This window comes from Molothrus ater, chromosome 20 (assembly GCF_012460135.2).
Source record: "Molothrus ater isolate BHLD 08-10-18 breed brown headed cowbird chromosome 20, BPBGC_Mater_1.1, whole genome shotgun sequence".
NCBI lineage: Eukaryota > Metazoa > Chordata > Aves > Passeriformes > Icteridae > Molothrus > Molothrus ater.
Genome location: NC_050497.2, coordinates 7,414,002 through 7,433,039, shown reverse-complemented (window position 1 = coordinate 7,433,039; position 19,038 = coordinate 7,414,002). Strand labels below are relative to the sequence as shown.

Here is a 19,038-nt window from a genome sequence, read left to right as displayed (position 1 = left end):
AGCTGGGATGGAAGCAAAGAAATGCATATTTTTCTCTTTCTCTCTTCCAGAGCAGGGAATGGGAAAGATCCAGGTGAGCGAATGCTGGCGTGTTACAACCAAAAATACATCATCTAAAGACTTAACAAGCCATTTCCAGGCAGCTTCTGAGATGAACATAAGCGATTCCATTTCTGATTAGCAAAATCATGACAAAAGCATCAACTTTTTTCCAAGCAGCCAAGAAAGCTGCTAAGTAGGAAGAGTGGCTGAGTAGAAGGAGTATTCAGTTAAAAGTTCACAACTCTGCTGTGCAGGCTGGAAGGACTATTCCTAGCACTGCAGAAAATTATTCTAAGTATATTTAAAAATAAATAAGGTAATGATAACACTTTCATTAGTTCTGCAGTGTCTCCATGTAAGTGAATTGTTTTTTTCCTATTAAAATCGTTGATTGAAGGCTGTTAGCTATTTATCAGCCCCTGAAATTACATTTCTCCTCTCCTCTTAAAAATCACAACAACTGCATAGTTAATAACAAGAAAAGACTCCTAAAACTGCCGTTTTGGGGTGGGGGGGCAGGAATACAAGCATGAAACACAGATTGCACCTTCAAATCCCCCATGGCATCACGCTTCTTTGTTCTGCTAAGAAAAATTAACCTCAATCTCGGCTCAAGGTCCCCCGATTGATTATCATAGTCATTTAAATACTGTAATCTCATTTTCAGCATCAGGGAAAGGGAGCGAAAAGAAGAAAAAGAGAAAGAGGTGGGGAAGCGAGGGGGAGAGAAAGAGAAAACAGAATAAATTATCTGACAAAAGGAAAAAGGCCCTTTCTGCTTACGGAGCCTATTTCAGATCCTTCCACTTGATTGGAAAAGTTGATGAAGTTTAAATGAAGCAGAATTAGAGGCTCAGGCCACTGAGTATTGACAGGGGCCCATGGAAGAATGTGCAATTCAATAGGGCTGATTTCTGTGGAAAGCAGGGGAAAGGCCTAAATGGTATAATCTTCAATCAAATCTAACATCGACACTGACAAGGCAGGGTAATGAGATAGGCCAGATCAGGCATGTTGGTTAAAGAAATTAATCCCTCTCGCTGCACCAAGAGTTCAGCTTTGATGCCTATTGTACAGAGCCCCGTCCCAGCCTATCTAAATGCTAACTAACTGTCAGTGTGAGCTGGGACTGTGCTTTTCAGGGCCGGGGCTAAGCTGGGAACAATTTTAGCTGCCTGATTTTGGAGGCAGAGGTGGGACGGCAGCGGGAGCAGAGCAGGGATGACAAATGCAGCCGCCCCCCCCCCCAGCCCCGTGCAGGGAAAGTTGCATTTCTGGTTGTCTGAAGGCTTTAACACACTGTAATACGTGGTAATTAATGGAGTTACAGTCCTGACCAGCCCACTGGAATCCCCTGGGAGCCACCAGGAGGGTGATGGAGACAGCAAATGTAAGTCGGGAAGTTGAAAAGCTGCAAACAAAGGGGCTCTTCTACCTGGGCGAGCAAGCCAAAGCTCTTGATTAAAACCAGTGTTATTTTTCAGGCTGGTTTGCTCTTTATGGAGCAATGCAAGGTTCACTGTGTTTGCTTTGAGGGTTTTTATCCCCCCAGCCTGGGAGTTACGCTATTATTTTTAATCAGGTTTCACTTGTAAGATTTTTAGGCACAAACCTCGTGTTGGTTTGCTTAAACAAATCAAACTAGAGATATTTCCCTTGATATTGAAGTTTTCTTAAAGGCTGTTGCTGGAAATCTAGTAGTAGATCCCACTTTCATTTATATTTGCTACTTCAAATAAATGTGAGTGGGAAAGTCAGTGTAATTTATTTTATCAAGTACAAATGGTTAAAAAAGAAAATATTCTCCGAAATGCAGGTTCTGTCTAATCTGTACAATGCGAGCAGCCAAGCAAGAACAAAACAATCCCTGAAAGATGACAAAAGCTTCTGAAATCCAATAATTAGGCATAAGAGCATCTCTAAGAATTTGCATGGAAAGCAATCTGCCCTTGGGGAAAGTGTGGCTAAAAACTCCCAAAAATCAGGAGCTGAAAACGCCGGTCTCTGTGACTGCTGACAACTGCTCTCTTTGCTCTACATTCTGCACTCAAAAAGAGGAGAATGATTGTGGGAAAGGTTTAAAAATAAAGAGTTTTTAACCTTTTCCTTGGGCAGCCACCAACTGTTTGCCTGCCCAACGCTCTCCTGTCCAGCACTGTCCTCACTGAGCCCCCTCCAGCTTTTCCCTTGTGCTCAAGGCACTTTGTGGTGCCTCTTCCAGAGAGGAGAATTTTTGTTGGTGTTGGAGTGGGAAGCTGAGGTTGGAGAGGAAAGAGGGCAGAGCTATTCCTGTGCTGTTACAAGTTTCAGCTGCTCTCAGCCTGCTGGGTTTGGTGTCCCTGGAGCAGGGTTGGTGGGTTAAGGACACTGCAGTGAGATTTGGGGTGTCCCTGACTTTTTCTGTGGTGTCTTCAATTTGAATTAGTCTGAAAATCATCTCTTGGCTTAGTGTGGTTTGGGGGCAGCACTAAAACAGGCAGTGGCTCTCCCCCAAAGTTTCTTAAATCTTTCTGAGGATAAAGCCTGAGTTTTAGGTTTATCATAAAAATTCATAGCCTGCAGCAGCTCTGGGTGCACTGTGAATGTATGGATCCATTTGTGACCCATTTCATTTTAGTTTTTTCCCTATCCTGCCTACATCCTCTCATCCTTTGGCTTAATTTTCGTTTTTACATCCCCACCAACTAGGGCAAGAGGCTGTACAGATGTTCTCTGCTCTGACAGCACTGCTATTAGGGTCACAATGCAACAATTTGGTCTAACCATTATTATTGTGCTGGCTGACTTCAATAATGCACTTTTAAATCAAAGAGCCTTTGAAGCTTTATTTCCATTGTATTAGACAAATAAACATAGAAGATTTTCACAAACATAAAAGGCATTCACCTTGTAATGTTTCTGGGCTTATTAGTCTCACCAATTTGCATTGTTTTGTTCACATAAAGGATCAAAATGCCCTTTTGCTTGATTTTACATCCTGCCTGTGGATCTTGGGAGTGAGCAGCTCCCCAGGCCCGTGCTGCTGGGGCTGTCCCTCTGCCTGCTGAGTCACAGCTGGCACTTTGGAGCCTCTGCTCAAACAACCAGGAGGAAAAACCCACTACTTTTATTCATGCAGAATGTTTACTTGCCTCTTGGAAATACCTTCTTTATTTCAGCAGTGCCTGTGCAAAGTATGGGAGGGCACTAAAGCTCATAAGGAGTTTAATTTTTAGTGTACCAAATAATTCATTTAAAATCTTAAATGAGTTCATGCTGAGAAGAAAACCCTTAGAAGTGAGAGCATTGGAAGGAAAGCTCAGAACCAAACCTAATGATTATTTGACTAACCAGCCCTTCATTACTTTATTTCTCTAATGAATTATTGAGGCACTGCATAGCCATCTCAGAATGCATTTTTAAAAGCACAACACTAGTCTTAGATTGCAAAAATATAATAGTACTTGTGATATAATAATAATAGCAATAAGCACACAAAATGCTGCATAAACACTAATTAAACCTCAGTGTCCCCAAGCAGCAAGCACAGAAGGCAGGATGTTCAGCACATGCAGTGATTTGAGGTAAAGAGAATAATTAACACCAAATAAAACAACTTTATTCCAAATACAGCTCGTGGTACTTGTGGCTGCTCTGTCTGTGAGAGACAGAGAAACTGAACTCTGCTCTCTGCCCAAGTTTCCAATAAATGCATTGATCCCAAAGAGCTGTGAGCAGGTTTGGGTTAGGGGAGGGAACTGAGTCATTGAAATCATCAAAGCCAACACCTGAGGGAAGCTACCCAAACCCTGACAGGGCTGTGATCAGCAGTTTGGCACTGGGGGGATCTTGGTTCAGATCCTGGCTGTGGCTGAAGCCCCAGGTGCCTTCAGGGAGCAGAGGGACCTCCCTGGGCTGTGTGGGTGCTCTGTGCAAAGGAAATGATTTTGCTCCTGTCAGTGCCATGGCTCTTCCCTGCCGAGTTCACCTTGGCTCCTCGTCAGGCTGGTGCCAGAAGAGATAAAGAAGATGAGTGGATTTGGAGAGAATGTTAAAAAATAAAAACCCAAATCACCCAGGAAGCTGAGGGTTAAAGGCTGAAAGATGAAGCACAGCATTCAGATGTAAAAGCCCTGTTGCAGCCATAGTCCAGGTCAATAATAAAAGCTTCAGAGTGATGGAAAACCTGCCCTGTCAGGAATTTCTATTCCAAGAGAAGTTTGTGATGATGCAGTTTATCACAGCAGCTCCAAGTTGTAATATTCTTTTTCACACCATGCACTTGTCCAGCTTTGTCTCTTGCTTAATTACAGCTTTTTCTTTTCTTTTTTCACTGCGACAAGATTTTAGTTTGACAAAATGGCCCCACTTGCTTTTGTAGTGTCCATCCTAGGGATCTTTCCAGAAATCAAAATGATTTTGCAACAATTGTCAGCAGTGCCTTGCTCTGTGACAGTCAGCTCAGAAATACTTCATTGTGAGCTTCAATAGGCACAAAAGGAAAAAGAAAAACGGGCTGGGTGATTTCTGCCTTTACTTGGTGCCCACACAGGGAGTGGAGTCCCTTGGGTAACAGGGAGCAGGCACTAGGGTGAGCCCAGGGAAAGCTCTTCTGTTCATCCCCTTCACCCACCAAAAAGGGCATTTCCCTCTCCTGGCCTGGCTAATCTTTCCTTTGCTGGGAATTCCAAAGCCAAGGCTATCAGTGTGCCAGGTCCTGTGGTTTTTTGGTGCTTTTTTGATCATATATTCTTCTTCTGGAGATCATAGCAGCTGAAATTTTATTGCCTGAATCCTGTAGCTTCTGTTCAATCTCATTTGGAAAAAAAAAGAAAAACTTTCAGCCCTCGGGGCTGTAGAGGAAAGCTTAGGAAAATGAACCCTAAATGCCCTGGCATTCAGACCAATAAAGACAGCCTGGCATCAGTTGTCATGTAAATAACAAGCTTGTAAAATAAACACTGCACATTCCAGCGGTTGCTTGTTAAATCTGCTTCTCCTGAAGTCTGCACTGGGACCTGGTGCCAGCCTTTCCTGGCCAGCAGAGCAGCAGCACCATCCTCCTCCTCCTCTTCCTCCTCAGAAATGCCAGTTTGGAAACAACTTTTCCATGTTGGGAGCAGCAGCAGGGCCTCTGAAGATGAGCCAGATGCTTCTCAGGGCTTTTCCTGGAGAACAGTTCCTGCTCCCTGCCTGGCCCCTGGCTCCACCTGGACAGGTAAGGGGATGCTTTGGCACCTGGGGCTGGATTTCCCATTTACCTTCATACAAAAATCCAACTCCTTGCTGGTGACAATGACTTTGTCAGTGATACCTTGAACTTAATTATACCATATTATACAGAAGATGTTAATCTAAATGTAATCAAACTGCTGTGGGTCTCTATTTCTGAAGTCTGTGTTGAGCTTTCCAGGGTTAAGTGTTGTAAACTCTTATTTCCTGCCCAGAGCTGGTTTATTTTTGTAACACAGGAGTTTTCAGTAAGTTTGTACTGGAAAAGTGCTTGGCTAAGGCTTTTACTGGTGAAAACAGACCAAAAATGCTTTGCTCAGATTTTTACTGGCATCAGTAGATGAAATGCTTTCCTCAGTTTTATGCTGCAAGCAAATATGTACTGATAACTAAATTAACTCCTTGATTAATTAAAACACAACATACATTCTAGCAGAGAAACAGAGCATTCATCCCTAGAAATGTTTATGTGAGAAGATGATGGTTTTATAGCCAGAGTGTGTGGGTGAACACATCCTGTGGGGAGGCTGGGACTGGGCAGAGTGAGGCAGGAGGCTCAGCCTGGGCAGGGATCTTGTTTGGATATGTGATGCCATATTCAGAACACACATAAAATAACTCAGAGAGAAAGAAGGATGTCCTTCGGCTGCTGCAGAGTAGATTTGTTACACTCACACTATGTTTTGGAGTCCAAGCGCTGTCTGGAGGAGGATCAGGGACTAAGTGTCCCATCCATCTCCACTGCCCTCAGGTTCTTGTGTATTTGCTGCCCAGAGACCCTCCCTGGCAGCTGTTGGAGCTGTGTGTTCCTCATGCCCTCCCTCGGCTGCCAGCAGCACTCCTCCGAGCTGCGCTTGGCTCCAAACCTTTTGTCCTTTTCTCCTAAACCATCTTTGTGTCCTTCAGGGCTGGGACCTGCTGGCCATCCTCTCCAGAGTGCTGGGTCCCCAGGGCTGCCCTGGGGAGGGGGGGGATTCCAGGCTGCAGCTGGAAGCAGCAGCAGGAGGAGGAGGAGGAGGAAGGGCAGAGGGCTGATGCTGTCAGTGAGTCGCGTTTGTGCAGCAAGCTGCCACCCCACCCCTGTCACCTCCGGGCAGAGGGAGACCCTGGTGAATGCAGCACTCCCCGGGGCAGTGAGGGAGGCAGCTGCCTGGGGGGCTGCAGTTTGCTGCACAAACTCCGGCAGAACCCACCACGGAGTGCAATTACTGCCGGTTCCAAGAGTGAAAGCGTCCCTGTTATCACCCTGCTCACTCCATGCTCAAGGATTGCACCGGGTGGATGCAAATCTCACATCCCTCCTGCAAAGAAGCCTTGAGAAAACAGAAATCGTCCGGAATACTGAAATTGAACACGACCTTTTCCTTCTAAAACTTGCTCCAAGTTTAGTTTCACCAGATCGCAGGAATCCAGATTGTCTCTTAATTTTTTAAAACATTAATTTAGAATTGCTCAGAATTCCCAATGCCAGGATGCTCTGCAAGAGTTCTCCTTCCCATCAAACTTCAGGGATCCAGAGGAAAGAAAGAAAGAAAGTAGAAGGTGTAGATTTGAACAAGTACATCAGAACCACCTGATGTACAGCCTGTTTTTTTTCTCTGCCTAACAAAATCCCCCAATAAATTTTTAGATTTACGAAAGGATTCAACACTGCAAAGCCTCACATTTCCAGTGACACTCCAGATTCCCGAATTTTACCGACTTCCAAGCCTGCCGGTGCCAGGTGCGCTTACGGGGGGGAAGCCAAGAGCCGAGCTCCGGCTGGAAAGGCGCGGTTTAAGGAGGACAAACGAGGCTTGGGAGCCGGGGTTGCTGCGGCAGGGGAAGGGCGAGGGGAGCGCTCGGTGCCCGCGCGGGAGCGCGGGGCGGGCTCGGGGCTCGCCCGCTGCCGTTCTGCGAGTGCCATCCAGGGGACGAGAGCGGCACTTCAGCTGCTGCTCGGGGACAGCCTGGCTGGGCTGGGCGGCGAGGAGGAGGAGGAGGAGGAGGAACCCACCCCAGTGAGATGATTGAAAACTTGACGAGCCGCACGCCCAGCTCAGCCAGGGCAGGGGCAGGGATGGGAGTGGGAATAACGAACTGAGAGGTGCCGGGAGTTTGGGGAGGGAGCAGTGGTGGGGAAGATGGAACAGGAAAGCCTTGTAAATATGATTGCCTGGCAAAAGGTTTTGAGAATATGGGAACTATAAGTGAGACTTAAATGAAAGCAAGCTTTGAGATACCTCAGTTACTGAACAAGTGGAAAACAATGCTGTGGCCGACTGAAGGTGATCCCCTTTTGATGGAACAACACCCTCTGCTTGCAGGCAAGTCCCAAGGGCCAGAGCAGATCCTACCAGCTTGGCAGAAGGGGTCCAAAGAGGAGGTTTTAGGGTTTAAAATGTAACACAGGATGGTAATGTAATGATTCTTACAGGCTGCATGTAAATGCTATAGGATTTGTATATTATACTAGATTGGTTAGTGAGAATCAGAATATTCAACACAGAAGAAGATTTATTGTATTGTAATGAGAACCTCGCTCTCTTACCCTTTTACGCTCTTACCTTTTTTACTCCCTTACTCTCTCACCCTCTCATCCTCTCTCCCCCTCTCTTCTCTCAGGCCTGCTCCAGCTGTGCCTGGCAGCTCAAGCAGGGCCCTGCACCCAGGCCCTTTGCAATAAACCCCAAGTTCCCAGCCCTGGCTGCAGAGATCTCTCGTCTCTGTCCGTCCTGACCGTGCAACCCCCGAGGCTCCTACAGAGCAGAACCTCCAGAGCAGGTCTAAAAATGCGAATTACAGAACCACAGATTCACTTAGGGTGGAAAAGACCTCCAAAATCATCGATCCCAGCCTGTGACCCATCAGCACCTCGTTGCCCAGAGCAAGGGTGCTGAGTGCCAGCTGTTCCTTGGACTCCTCCAGAGCGGTGACCCCAAACGGCCCTGTGCAGCCCCTCCCAAGGTCGGTGTGATTTAGGTGGGTACAGTTTGTGTGACACAAACTCAGGGACCCCTCTGCTGTGTCTGGGGATGAAGAGCAGCCCCAGTGACATCTCGGTCCCCGTCCATGAGTTCTTCCCAGACCTCGGGACTTGAGGAAACCCTGGCAGGGAGAGCCCATCATGCTCTGTGCCCATCACCGGCTGGGGGCCGCTCATTAAGGAGAGGCGGGGAAACACAATTTCCTTGTCATATAAACCAGTGTGGAGAGGAAAAAAACTGATTTTAACGGCTTTAAGGGGAAACTTTTCTGCTGCGGAGCTGCCTTCGGTGACTGTGACCCTCACCCTCCCCGCTACCTGTGGGATGGGAGGCGGCCCTGGCGATGGGATGGGGGCTCGGGGGCGGAGGGAACGGGGATCGCGGGGGTCGCGGGGCTCACCTTGATGATGAGCGGGTTGCGCAGCATGCTGAGCCGGACCAGCCCCAGCCGCTCGTTCTCCGTGCCCGGGCCCGCCTCGGCCAAGGTCATGGGCCGCCGCCGGGGCCCCGCTCTGCCGCCCGCCATGGCGCTACCGGGCCGGGCGGCTCTGGGCGCTGCCGGTCCTGGTCCGGGCGCCGGCGGGGAGTCTCGGCTGTCCCGGTGCCGGGGCTGTCTCGGCGGTGCCGGTGCCGATCCCAGTCCCGGCGGTCTCTGCACGGCCCCGGTGCCGGTGGCGGTGGCGGTGCCAATGCCGATCCCGGGGCTCTCTGCACGGCCCGGTGCCGGTGCCGGGGCTGTCTCGGCGGTGCTGATGCCGATGCCGATCCCAGGGCTCTCTGCACGGCCCGGTGCCGGGGCTGTCTCGGCGGTGCCGCGGGTCTCTGCACGGCCCGGTGTCGGTGCCGATCCCGGGCTCTCTGCACGGCCCGGTGTCGGTGCCGGTGCCGGTGCCGGGGGGGTTCTCCCACCGAACTCGCGGCCTCGCGCGGCGGCGTCCGTCTCCAGGCAACAAGCGGTGCTCGGCTCTGATGGCTCCGGCTGGGGCCGCTTCCGCCGGCGGAACGGATGGGCCGGGCGCGGTGCGCGGGGGGCCGGCGGCGCGGGCGCACACCGCGTGGAGGTAGTGGAGGCCCGGCGGGACCGGGAGCTCTGAGGGGGTGGCGGGGCCGTGGTGGGGGATCGCGGGCACCTCACAGCCCGGAGCTGCTGAGAGCGCTGTGGGAGCGCGGGGAGACTCCCTCGGTAGCCCCGGAGCGGCGGGGTCCAGCCCGGCCGCGCTCAGCCGGGGTTTCTCGGTGTCTGGGCCTAGGGGCGAGCTGTGGTTTGAGCTCCGCGGAGCTTTCGGGGCCACTCGGGGAGGGGATGCCCGGGACCGGCCGGCGGTGCGAGCTGCCCTGGGGATGCGAAATTCAAGGGCGCGTGTTCAAACGTGCCCCGGGGTGTTGCGCGGTGAGCGTTTTGTATGTGCTGGATGTAGAAAATGTGCTAAAAATGCTTCTTGCCCTCTCTGTATGCCTGAATCCTCCCGGTAGGGCTGAGCTCGGCCCCTCAGAAACTTCTAATCAGATAATTCGGGGTTTAGTACTGATGAGTCTCATGTTTCTTATTTGCTTTTAGCTTGGTGCTGTTTCAGTGCTGAAAGCTGAGTTGAACGTAATAGTCAGACCTTGCTCAGCTATTCAAAATCAAAACTAATAGTTATTAAATTAATTAAAGTGTTTTTTGTTGTTGTAGGAAAGCACTTTGAAGGCTGGGGACAGCTGTAATGCGCATTTGTGTGACAAAGAAGGCATCAGCTTTTCCTAGGCACTTTACAAAACTAACTGGATTGAAAAGTAAGAGTCTAAGATAAAATTGAGGTTTTAATTGTTAAGGTTTTCGGTGGGTTTTGTGCTTCTTGTTGGGTTTTTTTTGGGGGGGGGGTGTTTTGTTTTAAACAAAACCAGTGTATAAATGACAATACTTGAATAAAACTCCTCTCTTTTACTTAAGAGAAAAAAAATGAAAGACAAAGCACATGCAGGTGATTTTCAAGTCCAGGATTTCGTCAAGAAGAAGAAAAAGAAGAAGAGGAAATCAAGTGAGTCCAATAACAACCACGAAAATGCTGAAAGCGTGGAAGATGCAGAGCCTGGCCATGCTTCCCCAGTGCTCTTTGAAGATGCAGCAGCACAGGCTGGGGAGGGCAGGGAAAAGAAGAAAAAACGGAAAAAAAAGGCTGAGAAGGAGACTGTGCTGGATAAATACTTTGTGAAGGTGGAACACGAGATCAGCAATGGGACTGGAGCAGCTGCTTCCCTGAGGAAGAAGAGGAAGAGGAAGGACAGCAGCCACGAGCTCAGCGATGTCAGCTGTGTCTCTGTGAATGAGGACTGCCAGGAGGGGGCTGCTGCTGATGTTTACTTTAAAAAACACAAGAAGAAAAGGAAAGAGAAGCATCCTGAAGAGGATGAGGTGTGTCAGCTGCCTCCCTCTGAGGAACAAAGCAAGGGCCACAAAGAGAAATCCAAAAAGAAGAGGAAGAAGAGGAGAGAGGGCAGTGGCCAGGAGGACACAGATGGAGCAGCTGAGGCACCGCTGTCACCCTCAGGGCAGGACAGGGGGTGGCCTTGCCCTGCAGGTGAGGATGGAGGCTCTGATGCTGCCTCTGCCATGGCTGAGGTCTCCATGGAGCTCCCTGCAGGTTTCTCCACCCCCAGTAAAGCAGCTGGACGAGCTGAGAGGACTCCAGCACTTGCTAGAAAGCCCTGTAAGAGCAGCCCTTATGTCATGGAAGAAAGCTCTTCAGACTCTGATGTGATGTAAGTTCAGGTTCTGTTTGTGGGGTTTTTTCCTTCCTCCACTCCCCAAATACATTCTTTTTGTTATTTGGCCTCCAGGTTTATCTTCATTGTGTTTTGAGTGTGTTTTGGAGAAAAACTTCGAATTTACACAGCATTTGTGATGTTAGAGACCAGCTTTAAAACCTCAGTTTGCTTGTGGAGATCCAGCAATTTTTAAGAACACAGTGTAGGCTCTTTTCTCCTCTTTTAAACCTGTAGGTATAGAAATAACTTACCTGCAAACAATGCACATTTAAAAAAAGAAAAGTGGGGGGAAAAGAGAAGGATTTAATTTGTTTCAGTTGATATTATAGTGACCATGTGCATTTTAAGCAAGCAACTAGTAAGGTCAGCTAAACAATTGAATGTTCTGTGCAAATAAATGCTCATGTAAGTAGTTCTCGATGCCTTTGCAGTGTCTAGAAAACAAAACAGTAGCACTAGTAAGAAAGAGACAGATGGAAAAAATCTGTGGGCCAGTGCTAGCAAGAGAAATTATTTCTTCAGTGTGCCCATGTGTGAAAGTTTTGTGGATTTTCAGAACTTCAGAAAGCTCCTTGATTATTGTAAGTACAGAAATTTGGAAATAAATTACAATTATTATGTTAAAAGGTTAGAAATGCAAGGTAGTGGATGTGTGAAGTATTTTTTATTCAGTAATTAACAAATATGTTAATTCTTGTAAATGTAGAGATGTTAACAACATCTTTGGTTTGGAGCTCTAGTGGTGTATTTTATTTTATACCTTTTTTTTTGTTTGTTTTATATCAGGACACCAAAAGCCTTGGCATCACAGCAGAACAATTCCTTTGCTGAACTGGCAGCCTCTGATGAGGTCAGTGTGGATGATGAGGAAGGCCTGGACTCTGCCATTCTGACTTCATTTGTGGATTTGGATACTGCAAGACAAGAACTGGAGGAGTTTATTCCTCATGTGAAGAATATATCAGACAGTTCAATCAAGAAAATGGCTGGAAGAGACCTAATGAGGTTTAAGGAGTTTAAAAAACAGGGTGAGCTCTCTGAAATCCTCTTGCAGTGAGGAAGGACTGTGCAGCTGTGCTGATGTTTGCACAGAGGCAAAAGTCTCTTGTGTCGTGTCTGTTGCACCCCCAGTCTGGTTCACTTTATTCCATTGATGCATTTTCTGTTTCTCTGTTTTGTAGCATCTGCTTCCACATTGGCAAATTTCAGTCCAAACTTGTCTGTTAATTGCTGATTCCCAGCTGGTTTGGTCTCTTTCAGTTTTCTCTTTTCCCCTCTGAGTTTGTTGACACCTGAGATATGCAAGAGATGGTACTTGAAGTTTGACTTGTTTCTTTTTTAAACCTTTTCTATATTTTAGGTATGGCTGTCAGGTTTGGCAGATTTACCCAGAAGGAAAATAAACAAATCAAGAAAAACGTTGAAGAGTTCTTAGCACTTACTGGAATAGACAGTGCTGAAAAACTTTTGTTTACCTCGAGGTATCCAGAAGATAAAGACACCATCCATCGCCTGAAAATAGAACATCATTTTTGTGAAAAAATCTGTGAGTATTCAAGTTCATCCTCAGACAGCTGAATGTTGCATTCTACAACCTGGTGATATCATGGCATATTCTGTAAAAAAAACTTTATTGAGAAAATTTTTATTGAATTTTTATTTTATTTACCAACTGATGTTGGTAAATTTGGTGAGAAAAAATGGTGTAATTGATAATCTGCACAGTCAGTCCACTGTTCTTATTATCTGGTCTCAAATAGGAAGAGTTTAGAGATAAAATATGGTCAAGACCAGTAAAGACTTCCAGACATGCATTTGGGCTTTATGGCTTTAAGTGTATTATTTGCTAAACTATAATTAAGGATACCAATGGCAGCTGTGAGTGATTAAGTCCTGTCTGAAACTGTCACCAATAAATAGGTGGCAGGTGCAGGACTGAGGAGGGTGGAGGAAACTGAGCCATGCCAGTCTCCCAAGACATGGGGATCTCCTCAGTGCACCAGGAGCTTTATTCTGTGTGTTTGGTGACATCTCAGGCAAGGCAGAGTAAAGGACAGCCTGTCATGGATCAGGATGCAGAGATCAAACTACAGATTTGTTCCTCTGTGGTTATTTCAGACACACAATCCTTCCCTCTGCATTGGCACATTTCCCTGATGTTGACTTTCATTCCAGTCTGGGAGTTTGCTCCTGGCCTGGGAAGATTTGGCAGAAAGTCTCATTATTTCTGTGCCTTGCAGTCCCCCTCTGCTGGGCACTGCTGCACAGGGTGATTGTGTGTTCCCAGGGGTTGGTCTCTGGGGATTTTCCTGCAGCAGAGATCTTCACTTGGTTTTTGCTGATGTCCCCAGTGCCTGCTTTTCCCAGCTGGGACAGTCTGTGACACCCAGGGTGTGCTCAGCTCAATGACACTCTATGACATTTTTGACTCCACCTGCCTGGTGGCTGTCTCATGTCTCTCTTTAATGGGAGTGTTCAGCATCATGCCAGTTAAATTTTAATCACACCTGGATCAAATGCACAGCCAGCCCATGCAGTTTGTAGCTGCTGAGTGGAAAGAATCTGTTGCTGACAGCATGGCCATGAAAATGTGTGGTGTTGGGTTTTGGGGTTTGTTTCATTTTGGCCTCACCACTGTTAGAAATGTTTGTTAAAAATGATCCTTTACCTTCCAGCTGAGGGCATTCCCCGGCCCTGGAGGCTGATATATTATCGAGCAAGGAAAATATTTGACCCAAATAATTATAAAGGAAGGTAAGAGAATACTTTAAAAGTGTTTCTGAATGCTAATATCAGTCTGTGTTGATTATTTGTAAATTAAAAATGGATTCAAATGAAGATCCTCTCTCCCATTTGTGCCAGTTAGTGTCACTTGATTGATAGCTCATTTTCCCTTTTTGATTCCTCTGTTCTAAAATGTGACTTGAATTGATAGTGGTGATTAACACTGATCACCTGCAGATGTTACAGCTTGAAATGGTTTGAAATTACAGCTGAAGCTGTGCCCATTTCCTCAACCAGGTATACTAAAGAAGAAAAAGAACAATTAAAGAAGTATCAAGCTCTGCATGGCAATGATTGGAAGAAGATTTCTGAGTTGATGTCCCGTTCTAACCTCTCAGTTGCTAGGAAATTCTCTGAAATCAAGTCAGGTATGGAATTTTAAGAAAAACAATTAATTTTGTGTAATGTTATTTGAACTATACAATGTAGGTACCTTAAACATAAGGAAAAAGTCTTTCAAGTATGGGGTCTTTAATTAATTAATTGATTTGTAGTGGTGGTCCTCCTCTTCTCCCCACTGATTGCATTTTCATGTGGAAAGGTAAGAAAGATCTCTGAAAGAAAATAGAAAAAAGTGGAACAAATATGACTCCTTATTAACAGAACTAGCATCTAAAAAAGATGGTTTCATGGGGAGGGCAGAAGGAATTTGGCAGCCAGGTTTAAAAAGAACATCTGGAGATCAGACTGTTCTTTAGTGTTTGGGCTGAACTCTCAAGCTTGGTATGCAGAAAAGTTTCTAGGATGTGTTAAGAAGTTGGTCCTATAAATAAAAATCATGCAAAGTGAAACATTTGCTCTTTTGCCTTTTTTCACTAATCATTCATGATAAATTATGCCTTAACCTGGTGGGTTTTCAATTTTAGCTATTAACTATGGTCCTTGGACAGAGGAAGAGACCCAGAAGTTAATGAGTGCAGTGAAGGATGTGATGAGGAGAAAACTGACAGCAGAAAATCCAAGTTCTGTTTCCTCCCTGGAACAGTCAGACACAGATCTCTGGATTGACCGTGAGCAGCTGGACCAGCCCCTGCCATGGACTGAGATTGAAACCCAAGTGGGAAGTCGATACTGGAGACAATGCAAACAGAAATGGTGAGGGCCTGGACTAAACTGGGATGGTAAAATGTGTACTGGGGTGTGTTTATTCTGCAAAACCTGTGTTTTGTACCATGATGATCCTTTGGTAGGACAGGTAAGAGATTGCAGAGCAGAGGCATTGCAGATGAATCTGAGAGAAATAACTCCTTGCTAGCTGCAGCAAGTTTTGTGTCTGCTGTGATGGCAAAGCCTGATTTCTGTCTGCTGTGCTGAGGCCTGAGCAGCAGAGTTGACTTACATGCTGAACCTGGGCACTGTGACTAGCACCAGCAGTATTACTGAGCTAAAAATAGATGATTGAGACTCTTATGCCAGCTGTTTAACACCAAACCAGCTGCTTCAGAAACTTTCACATAACCTTGTGTAGTTATCTGCAAGAAATGTATCATTTTGAGAAACTTTCCCAACTGGCAGGAATAGCAGCTTCTTTGTTGGGTATTTTAGGGGAAACCCTCCCAGCCAAGGCCTGGGCCCCTGCTGCTTGGGAAGTGTGCCATCAGATCCAGGTGTTCCATGCTAAAAATACAATCAAGTCACTTTGACTTGCTGATTAGGGGCCTGTAAAAGCTGGACCCACTTTTGGGGCAAATTTGGAGACCTCACCTAGGGGTGAACACACTGTGGAGGATTTTCCAGTTGCTGGGAAGGGTTCTCCAGGTCCTGCCTGTGAAATGGGGCTCCCCAGTGACTGGATCTGGATGATGGTAAAATATTGAAGCAATTGGTGATGTATCTTTCTCAATCACTATCCCATGATTAGTGCACTCTTATTTTTGCTTGTTGCTAAGGTTAAGTGTATAGTTTTATTGAATGTATCATTTTATGTTTTTGTTGCCTTAATATTCATAGTAAAATAAGACCATTCTTTCCATTGAGACTGTGTCCCTTCAATCCCCTCTGTCACTTGGCAGAACACTGCCCCTCTGTGACAGCAGCAGCATCTTGATACTTAGAATTTCTTGAAATGACAGAAACCTGGTTTTGTGTGTTTTCAAAGGAATTCAATTTTAACAAGCAAATTGACCAGAGGGCAGAAGTTGTCCAGAGGGAGCAATGGATTACGGACCAAGATCACTCTTATTAAGAGGTACAGTCCTGAGCACTGGGGTGTTTTTTATCTCCCACTCTTTGAGCTGTGCTTATAAAAGTTGGCAGGGTGAGAACAGCCTGCTTGCAGCTTGATACATGTTTTGTAATCATTCTGTCTGTGGACAAAATGTTCTGTAATTTCTGACTGGGGGAGCTGGGAGCACTGAATGATGTCTTGAGTTCTGCTTGCAAACTGCTTCTGTCTCACATTCACAGGTTGTATGAAACAAAAGCAGAGGATGCCAATGAAGTGAACTGGGATGAACTCAGTAATGCTATTGGGTAAACCTCCCTTCTTTCTTTTTATGGATACAAAGGGTAGTGAAAGCAGAGCAATCAAAGTTCTGATACCTTTACCACTGTAGGAAATGTTCAATTTGGAAACATTACAGCTGCATATCCTGGCACAGCACTGAGCAGGAGGCCCTGAAACCCTTAATGTTCCAAATACTGGGGTGTGGTGTATCTGTGCTTCCAGATGTTCATCAACTAATGGGAAAAATATTATTTGATATTATGGGTTAATTATTATTTGAATTCCATCATTTCTACCTAAATCTAAGCTGGGGTTTGACTGGCATCACTCTCAGGAATGGATAACTCAGTAACAATTAAAGTTTATGATAGTTCCTTGCACCACTAATTCTTTGAACTCTTCTCTTTGCAGAGATGTTCCTAGAACCTATGTTCAATCAAAGTTTTATAGGCTAAAAGTGTCCTTTGTCCCTCTCTGGAAAAGAAGGACTTTTTCTGGTCAGTATGTCAGCTGTTTGTATGTGCTCCTTAAGCTTTGGCTTGAATCTCAGAGGATACATATTGTGGTTCAATTTTTTCCTAATTGGCTAAAATCTTAAGACTTTATACTTATTTTACTAAATGCTTTTTTTATAACTTTCAATGTTCACTTCATGCAATTGCTTATGAACCTGTTCTTTTTAATAACTTGGCTTAAAAAGTTTTAAGATTGTGCATTTTAATTTCTGTTTGCATGTTCGTGTTATGCCTGATCTCCCTGCAGCCCCTGTGATCAGAACAATGCAGAGATTTTGTGCATTTAAAACTGACAACAAAATTTCTGTCTGTGAGATGCTGTTCCTCCACAGATCCAATTAAAACCACCTATTTTTTTTTTTTTTTCTCATAGAAATTATTGATTATCTGTATGAAAAGACACTCCCAGACCTTGAAGAAAAGTTAAGGGAGGAAGAGAGGAAGCGCAGCAGCTTTGACAGTTCAGCAGGCAGGCAGCAGCAGCAGACTTTCAGACTCAGTGACATTTTTGACTCCAGTGATGAGAGTGATTAATTAATTTCTCCTAAAAGCAATGCCTAATTTGCAGATTTAACTGCAAATGGGTCTGGTTGAAAGTGGGTGCAGCTCATCACCTGCAAGTACCCGGCTGTTGACAATGGGAAGAGTCAGGATTGGCACCTCTGATTGTCTTGTTTCAGCTTGAAGATTGAGTTCAAGAGAGCTTTTGTGCCACATTTTATTCTATTTATTTTATTTTATTATCAGCTCTGCTTTTAGAAGATTTCATGTAAGCATACAAGTTGCTTATACTTTTTTTATTTTTTTGGTGGAGGTGACAATTACTGTTTTCATGAATGAACTTGGTTTTCAGAACTTTTTTTTTTTTTAATTTATGGGATTGAAAAAAGGTTTTCAGTTTGCTTTTAAAACTGTAACAATCAAGTCTTAAGACATCTGTGCTGAAAACAGCACAACTTTTGAGTAGGTTTTTTTTAAACAGGTATCTTATTCTTAAAGGCAACTGATTTTATTTTTGATGCAGACTTAGACTTTTCTCACTCCTTCTAGAGAAAAAAAGGCTTTTGTCCATTACTATTCATTGTTTCATGCTAACCAAAACAAGTAATATAAAAGGTTGTATTTAATATTTGGAATACAGAGAAAAAGCAGTGTGTATATATACATATGCATACATATATATTTTTATTTTGCCATGGAGAATTTCTACATTTTAATAAGATGAAGTTTTACTTGTGTTTTGTATGATACTTTTAACTCTCTGCCTGAAGTTATTTGTAAATTGACTGAATTAATGTAAAAAGCCCCAAAATATATGTGTAAATTCTTTGTAAAGCTTGCTTATATTTCCCATATGTTGTACTAGACAGTGAAGCAAGAAGATTTAGTCTCTGCTTTTTCAGGGTCATTTTGATAAGTGACAATTTCCCTCTTCAAGTCTAGTAACCATCATTGAAAATCCACAACTTTCAATGGCTTGAAATAAAGGTGAAATGGCTTGAAATAAAAGTCACCTTGGAAGGTGACTTACAGCAAGGGATTTTACAGGAAAACTTCCCACATTTAACTGTGTCTGCCTTTTGTCTCTCTGAAGACAGAAAGCACCACTGGGATTTTGTGAGACAGGCACAACCTCCCCTGCAGCAGCCACTGCTTTGAGGGTAAAGTTTTCCAGCCAAGAGATGAAATGAGATGGGGGAAGCAAACACACACCACTTCCACCTTGGTCTTTGTGTTGCTTCATGGGTTTTAAAGTTAAAAGCTGAAAAACTTGAATTTCTGAATCTAAAAAGTTTGTCTTTTTCAAGGGTTTTTTTCCCTTGAAAGTGGAGATGCTCTGAATTGTGTGCAGGCAAGAGCACAAACAATGCCTGGTTGTAGAGTCTGTAAAGTAGATCTTGCAAAAATAAACTTCTGTCTCTATGGTGAGATTTTTTTTTTTATTCTTTGCTTTAAAAGAAAACTCTTGTGGCTGAGTGGACTGCACACCTCACTCCAAAGAAAGAAGCAGCAATGTTGTATTGAGTGAAAAGAATCATTTGACAAGAGTTCAATGAATTTGATGGAATTCAATAAAGTTTTAACAGTGGGTTACCAAGGTTCAAAGCTCACCTTATTAATGACTTATTCATTAGTACTAATTCAGCTGCTCTCAGTCACTTACCAAGGATCTGGTGTGAGTAAGGGATCTCTTGCTCAGGTAAGGGATCCCAAACCTTGGGAGGTTTCCCTGCTCCAGGGCATTCCCCTGGCCTTCAATCTATCTGCAATTCAGAGTTATTAGGGTGAAATTGGTGCCTGTTAATCAGCACTGCAGACAGGGCAG

The 19,038-nt window shown here is 45.0% G+C and overlaps 2 protein-coding genes across 3 annotated transcripts in view; one reads left to right on the top strand and one right to left on the bottom strand.

The window, feature by feature from the left end:
• CFAP77 (cilia and flagella associated protein 77) overlaps nucleotides 1-9,120 on the bottom strand; it is a 59,175-nt gene extending 50,055 nt beyond the window's left edge. The window contains exon 1 of the mRNA XM_036394005.1: nucleotides 8,620-9,120. Coding sequence (XP_036249898.1) covers nucleotides 8,620-8,745 — 126 coding nt within the window. The 5' untranslated portion in view covers nucleotides 8,746-9,120. The remainder of the gene's footprint in view (nucleotides 1-8,619) is intronic.
• A 140-nt stretch (nucleotides 9,121-9,260) lies between these two features.
• On the top strand, nucleotides 9,261-18,806 carry TTF1 (transcription termination factor 1). Of its 2 annotated transcripts, none has more exons than XM_054516967.1 (12): nucleotides 9,261-9,280; nucleotides 9,895-9,995; nucleotides 10,153-10,961; nucleotides 11,754-11,995; nucleotides 12,328-12,513; nucleotides 13,643-13,721; nucleotides 13,989-14,119; nucleotides 14,618-14,846; nucleotides 15,850-15,939; nucleotides 16,158-16,223; nucleotides 16,609-16,694; nucleotides 17,086-18,806. In XM_054516967.1, exons 3-12 carry the CDS (start codon nucleotides 10,162-10,164, stop codon nucleotides 17,244-17,246), a joined length of 2,070 nt encoding a protein of 689 aa, XP_054372942.1. In that variant the 5' UTR covers nucleotides 9,261-9,280; nucleotides 9,895-9,995; nucleotides 10,153-10,161; the 3' UTR covers nucleotides 17,247-18,806. The 2 variants fall into 2 exon arrangements, with proteins under 2 accessions (XP_054372942.1, XP_036250021.1); XM_036394128.2 differs by lacking the exon at nucleotides 9,261-9,280 and adding an exon at nucleotides 9,364-9,609.
• Nucleotides 18,807-19,038: the final 232 nt, after the last annotated feature.